This window comes from Centroberyx affinis, unplaced genomic scaffold, assembly GCF_046629955.1.
Source record: "Centroberyx affinis isolate AG114_WGS23_722 - 3 ecotype Tasmania unplaced genomic scaffold, CSIRO-AGI_Caff_v1 ptg001130l_1, whole genome shotgun sequence".
Taxonomy (NCBI): domain Eukaryota; kingdom Metazoa; phylum Chordata; class Actinopteri; order Beryciformes; family Berycidae; genus Centroberyx; species Centroberyx affinis.
In genome coordinates, this window is record NW_027279669.1 from 165,641 (window position 1) to 172,957 (window position 7,317).

Here is a 7,317-nt window from a genome sequence, read left to right on the forward strand (position 1 = left end):
TTGCATAATCTCCAGAACAAGCAAACACGGAAAAGAGCATGATCATTTGTACAATGTTTATTTTCAGTCAACAAATTGTTATGCACAGTTCTCTTTGAGACTACATGCACTAATTTTAAAGGCTTTACTTTTCTACAAGAAAAGTGCTTTTGTTATAACATTTAATCACTTTACCAAGCGATTGCAGCAAACACACAGTGTCAACATGTCACTTCATGGCACAACAATGCCTCCTTTGGAACACCTGGGGTCCCAACAAAGCCTTTACAAAAGGCATTCAATAAGTGAAAACAACATCATTTAAAGAGACTAATAGAATCATAATGAGGTTTAAGGCAAGGTTTCAGTTGGCTTAGCAAACATCCACATGAAGACAATATCTTTACAAACCATCCTCATAGAAAATGGGAGGATTAATGAAGTACAACTGTGCACCAAGGGAGCACAAACACTGTCGACAACAACATGGTCAACAGCGTCCCTTCAAAACACTTTCTTCAATATGAAGAAATCTAAACGTCATTTCAACTCTTTCTTTAAGAGCATGGGAAAGTTCATTTCAAAAAACAGAAAAAAACATCCTTTCAGTAATCTGGAAATCCATCTCCTACAGCATTCATGACAGCGAACAGCCATCCAGTCTGAGAAAGTGTCTCTGGAGCATCTACCACGGCCTCCACACAGCTTTGGTGGTGCTGGGAGCCTGCTTCACCTGGCTGTGGCTCTGGCCGTGGATGTGGGAGGAGAGGGCAGAGGTGGGGCAGACGTCCTGGCCGGCTCTGTGGGCAGCGTGGACGTACTGGAGGTGCGGGAGCGTCACTTCCTTCAAGGAGTTGGCAGACAGGAAGTGCAGCGTCTCCTTCCAGCACTGGGTGTAGCCCTCGCTGTGGGCCCTCTGAGCGGCCGGGCTCTGAGGCTGCAGCTGCTGCTTCAGGAACACCACCGTCATCTCCAGGACGTCGGCCTTCTCCAGCTTGGCGTTGGGATCCTGCTTCTGGAACTCTTTCTCCAGCAGGGTCTTGAGCTGCTCGATGCAGCTGTTGATGCGATCTCTGCGCATCTTCTCCACAACTGGTTTCCTCAGCTGTAAGACAAAATGAGGAACTTGGTCAGATATACGTTCACTAAATTCAAGCCACAAGGAAAAATAGTTCAGTCATTTGAATAGTCACTATGGTGGATGGATAACAATACTTACTTTGTGCCTGTCTTTGGTAGAGAGCATTGAGCAGGGAGAGTCTCTGGTGTAGGTAGGAGCCATTCTGGTAGAGAGTGCAGGGCTTCTCTGGGAGAGCAGAGTGAGTTGTGATCTGAGTGAGGATCCCTCTCCCCTATTTATAGCTGGACATTAGCATTACAAAGCCATGAGTCCCAGGCAGGATTAGCTTTCCCACACTCTGAGGCCAGTGGGCGAGGCCGACACAACAATAGGAGAGAGGCATCAATTATCTCATGGTTAACTGGCCTCACGGCCTCAGCGGAGGGAAGGGTGCTGCAGATATCTAAGGTACAGACCCAACACAAGCAGGTCGTTACACTTTTATTACCTGGGAACCTTTGCTCTGTCTGATCTGATCAGGCTGCTGCAGATGGGCAGTGGGGGAGACAGGGGGCCTGATAAGGGCCACTAAAGACATAAAGATAAGGCACATGCCGAATTCACAGACGGCTGCAGCCATATCACTGCAAAGGGACTGTAGAGATGTAGTTTGAAATGTATTTATTTGTTGAAGAGAAATTAAGCAAAGGCACTCTTTTTATAATGAAATTTCTTTTGATGAAACTGTCTATGTTAGAGGTCAAGACACCGCTGGTTAATGTAAGAGCCACTAAAGACCAAGAGATAAGATACATGCTTACTTGACACACTGGATACTGCTCATTGTTTGTTTTAAGAATGTGCTTAAAGATGTGGCAGTTAGACTTAAACTTAGTCTTAGAAAAGCTTAAATGTCCTCACTGAAGCAATTTATGTTGCAGCTCACGTACAAAAACAAAAGTTACTCTGAATCAAACCTGCAATAAAAAGTTGGATTTAATTCCACACCTAATTGTGACTGAGTGTTTGATGGGAAGCAGAGACATAGTATGTGTCCATTGGAAACAGATTCTGAAAAAATGAGAGGGAGAGACAGAGAGAGAGGGAGAGAGGGAGGGAGGGAGAGAGAGGCATTCCAAATATAACTGTCAATTAAACACAATTATCCAGTGTCCTCTGGGAAGGCACACTTCTATTGTCCGACACCTCACCCCCAACCCCCTCCCTCCCTCGCTCACCCCTTAGGAGTATATGTAATAAATGGGAACGAGAGTGTGGGAAAGGAGGTTGGGATCCTACTCACACATCCTCTAGTCAATAGAGCACACACCCCACTGCCCCTCCAAACCCCCCCCCTCCCCCCCTCCCTCCTCCAGAGAGAGGGAGCCTTTCAACCTCTGGGCCGGATCAGAGGCACCGCTGAGCCGGGGGACGCGTGTGGGCTCTCTTTTCCCGCCCTCGTTCACATCACCCGGCCACTCTGAGTGTGTGTGTGTGTGTGTGTGTGTGTGTATACTCACCTACCGCTTATTACACCTCACCTCTCTCCTCTCATCTCCTCCAACCCTCTCATAAACTGAACATGTGCTCAAACCACCTGCTACTCTGCAGTCCTGTGATGTACAGTGAGTACTTCACACTGCAGTTGCTTGACTCTATTTGACCACAGTTTGTTGGGTCATTGATGTGTATTTGATTGTGATTCATGTGTATTCATGTGGATTTAGTCAGATACATTATTAATACATTTTCTCATTTACATAACTCATGTAGACTTCACAATTTAGTAACTTTGGTTCAGCATCTCTCTAAGTTTTGGAGTAACTTTTAATTGCAGGAAGAAATAAACACCCCAATAGAAAGCGGATGGTTGCCCTGAGAGAACGAGGAAATTATTGAGCAATTTGGACGTCCTTAGTGTGTGTTAATAACCATGGAAGTATGTGCATCAAGAGGCAGATGGCAAGGGGTCCTCTTGGAGGGAAACTCACACTGCTCTTTCTTCTCCCTTCCCCAAGACGCATTTCTTAGAAGTGAGTCATGACACAATATGCAGATGAAAACACATCTTTGGACTATAAACACATTCCAGTGTGGACATTCCGGCTATTGAGGAAGAAAAGCCATGGCCTCACAGTGGGCCCCGCCACACACACACACACACACACACACACACACACACACTGACACACTCTCACCCACTCCCACATGCACACGCCAAACAAGTCTCCATGGCTTTCAGCCCAGATGCGCCAGTGTCTGTGTGCAGCCAAAGACCCTCTCTCCACTGAGGAATGTGTGAGAGCTCCGACCTGCTCCTCTTTCCCACACTTAAGCCTCCATTCAGGGCCGCGCCCCACCCTGCCGCGGCCGCCACTGATCCGTCAGCCCCTCATTATGCCTCGTCCTCAATAGGCCATCTGGACAGCTACCGGGGGAGCCAAGGCTTCTCACAGACTTGGAGTACACCTAGGAGTGCAGGTAGATAATAGTGTGTATGTGTCGGTGTGGTGGGGGATGCACTCAGGCACACACCTCATGGCACACACACATGCACGTGCGGGCGGTCATATACACACACAACATGAACAAAGAGACGAACAGAAAATGTAGTTAAGGTTGAATGAGTGGAAGTTTAATCAGTGATGCTCAAGTTAAAGGTGGATAAAAGGATAAGTGAGAATAGAGAATTATCAATATGGGGCAAGTTATTTTCATAATTCAGATTTATGGTTCATAAAATCAAAGTTTGCCATAAGCGGTAGGAATACAGCAAAGTTATAAATTTATTCAATGCATAGGAGGCATTTTGCTCACCTGTCTTTCATCAAAAATTTGTGCAAATAAGGTATTTTTTATCACTATATTCAGGAGTATGGGGTGATTTTGTTGATAATAACACCATATATACAATGTTTCAATCTTAACCACCAAAAGAAAACCCCCTAACCAAACCCAGTTACATGTGAAGGGGGTCTCAGTCTTGACAGAAGGTATTCCACAATGGCAAAGTTTCCCGCCGTAAGTGTCTTTTCTCAGAGGCGCGCCTGAGACTGTGTGTGTCATGTCACATGTCCCTGGAATGCTATACAGCCGGGACCCACATCAAGGAGCAGGGGCGGCTCTCTCTTCTCCAAAGAGGGGTCAGGCATTTCCCAGGTTCTCTGTGTGGCTGCTGGAGTCACAAGGATCCTTCTTGAGGCGGGTGACACCGAGCACCTGCCCCTGTCTTTGTGGTCCGGCCTTGCCCTCGCACACCCGGAGTCAAAGCCTGGTTCATGACAACAGCGTCAGGAATGCTTTGTGCCCCCTTTGCCCAGCCCCAGCCTGCTAGGAGATGGGAATAAAAATGAACAATGTGAGGTGAATGGTGTCAAATGAAAGTGGGAACATTCCTTGGTTTTTGAGGTAAAATGGGGGACAAATGAAGCTGCCAAATGAGATATCCACCATTTGAAAATAGAGCCATCGATTCTCACAAAATGATTGGTAACAAAAAGTAAAACAAAATGATGGCATGCTTTTAAGGATAGTGAGTAACTTAAGTCAGGGGCTGACAAAATGATAACACTTTAAACAACTGGATCCTCTATATTTTTGAGATATTGAATGATGAGTGAATGATTTGTTTACAAAATGGATACAAAGTTTCATTCAGTGTGCAACAATATCAGCACCACACCGAAGACAACAAAAGCGACTTCTATAACAGTTCAATAAATATAATACACTCTGAAACATTCATCTGTCTTGTTTGGGACAACTCAAATTACTTTCCAACACATTTTTTATGCTAAAGTAACACAAATGTGTGTTGCCCCAAACTAGACACATGGATGTGTGGAAAATGTCACATTATATAGCCTGAAGTTTAAGAATGAGGAGTAATACCAGGATAATAATAATTATTATCCTGTCAATTAAGCATTTCTCACCTAAATTGTACAACATTTGGCCGAAGGATGACAAGCAGACAAGATAAAACTATCTTTAATGAGTGAAAAAAACATCAGGATCATCTGATTTGTCCATGAAATATACTGACCAGGTGACTCCAGGTAAAAGCTATGATCGCTTATTGATGTCACCAATTAAATCCATCTTATTTATGAAGGGGAGTAGATGGGTAGATGAATGAAGGAGACACATTACAGGATGATTTTTAAGTCATGAGACAAGCGAGTCATGATTGTGCAAAAGGAGTGCATCTGTGTCAAACTTGGGATAACACAAAATTGTGCAACATTCTGTACATATGTAAAAACAACATAATTTGTGTTAATATGTGTTGTTATTAACATATATTGTATTGAAAAGTAAGATGGCCTATAGGGAAGCTACTAAGTCATATGCAATGTCATTGTCATACGATAAAATACAATACAAAATCACATGGCTGCAAAATATAACACTGATGAGGATGATAACAATTTTTTTTTTTTTTTAAATAATGTGCAAGGGATGTTTACACTCTGACAGCTGCCTGCCAGAAACTAGAGTCTGGACCTAAACCCAAACTGTCTGGACCTAAACCCAATGAGGGTTCTTCACAGAAAAAAATGGAAGGGATGTTAACTTTCTGCTGCATGTAAACTTAAAATAAATAAATGTAAAATGTAATGTAATAGAGATATAGATGTAGGTGAAACTACTCCACAACGCTGCCCATATAGAGTGTGTGTCTTCCCAAACTAGTCACAGTGTTGAAAATGTCACATCACATAGCCAGGTCTATAATGAACCACCAAGCTACTGTGCAAAGTAATTAGGCTACTAGTTTATGCAGTGAAACTACTCCATGACACTGACTACATAATAGGTCTACAGTAGTCTACGTGCCTTCCCAAACTAGACAGGGGGATGTGTTGAAAGTGTCACATCCCGCAGCAGGTCTGGAAGAGGCTGACAGAGGTTTCCCGCGCACGGGGCCCAGCTGCTGCTCCAGCCTTCAAAGCCTTTAATCCTGTAGGCCGTGTTGCCCCAACTTTCCCACAGCACGCTTTGAAAGACGCAACAATGGACGTGTGCCGCACTCAATGGCGCATTAGTCACAGTCCGCAAAGAGCCATTTAATTCCCAAGAGACGCAACGGGGAAATACCGTGTTATATAAAAAAAAATTGGCGGGAATAGATGTATAGGCCTAGCCAGTGATGTAGGTGGTAAATAAAAAGTTGGGAAAACTGTGACCTCCAGTCGGTCATCCACCAAAACAGACGAATTTACGAACAATTATATTTTCAGAAATAAAAAACGAGGCCTAATTTATGCCTTCTGTCCTTAAAAGTCACTCTGGCCATATAACTTACACCAATGTTATAAAATATAATGTAGACCTATAGGTATGAATTGTAGACCTATATGAATTTAGTTCATAAATATGTAAGCTATATCAGCTAAAAAGGTGGGGGGAAAAGATGGGTAATGGGATGACATTAAGCTTAATTACATCCCTGGACCTATCAATGAAATAGTGGTTTCCTAATCCGCACGCAAGCCTTGTCTACATGCAATTTAACTATTAGGCTACTACATATAATGAGCTTAATAAACATGATTAACTAGCATTATTTTTAATCAAGGGCAATTTAATCAATTATGTTGTTGGTATTTTGTAGCCCTGTAAAGGCCCTGTTATAGCTAAATCCTTATAGATTTACTAGGCTGTAGGCAAATAATTAGAATTATTATGATTAGGAGTTTTGACAACATCGAGAAATTATTCGTTTTTTATTACCCTATGCTATCATAATTAATTAATTTAACATTTATTAACATGACGTTGGCCAGTCTTTTTTACTGTCCTTAATTAGTTATAGCTCAATAACGTTATATCTGAGCAACAGGATCGCCATATGGCCACAGCCTCGTCTAATCTTGTATGGGTGTTGAATGAATTGTTGAAAGGGAAATCCATTTATTTAAAAATGAGCGGGAAGAAAGTGAACAGCCAAGACGCCTCGAGTGAATGCCTTGATCCCCCGGTAATCTTTGGGGGCTCCCATTCATTAATTGTGGTCAGGTTTTCCCGCCATGCGGCTCCACAGCCTTTCATGTGAATGGGCCGAAAACACATCTAGGAATGTCAAGGAGGGATAGAGTCAACTTTTTCCACTCTTTTACTGCACACTCCACCTGTTCCCCTGGGGCATGGTCATTGTCCAGAGGCAATAGACAGTCAATTTAGCATGAAGTAATTGAAGCCTTCTTTGTCGCTGCAGCGCTGCTCCCGGTCCCCCATTGGCCCGCAACTGTGGGAACCCCCTGCCACATCAGGAC

General features: G+C 43.5%; 1 protein-coding gene across 1 annotated transcript; it reads right to left on the minus strand.

The window, feature by feature from the left end:
• Nucleotides 1-664: 664 nt before the first annotated feature.
• Nucleotides 665-1,261, minus strand: LOC139647916 (transcription factor HES-5-like). The gene is made up of 2 exons (XM_071523921.1): nucleotides 1,199-1,261; nucleotides 665-1,084 (listed from the first exon to the last, which is right to left on the minus strand). The coding sequence occupies exons 1-2, from the start codon at nucleotides 1,259-1,261 to the stop codon at nucleotides 665-667; spliced, it is 483 nt and encodes a 160-aa protein (XP_071380022.1).
• Between the last annotated feature and the right edge of the window lie 6,056 nt (nucleotides 1,262-7,317).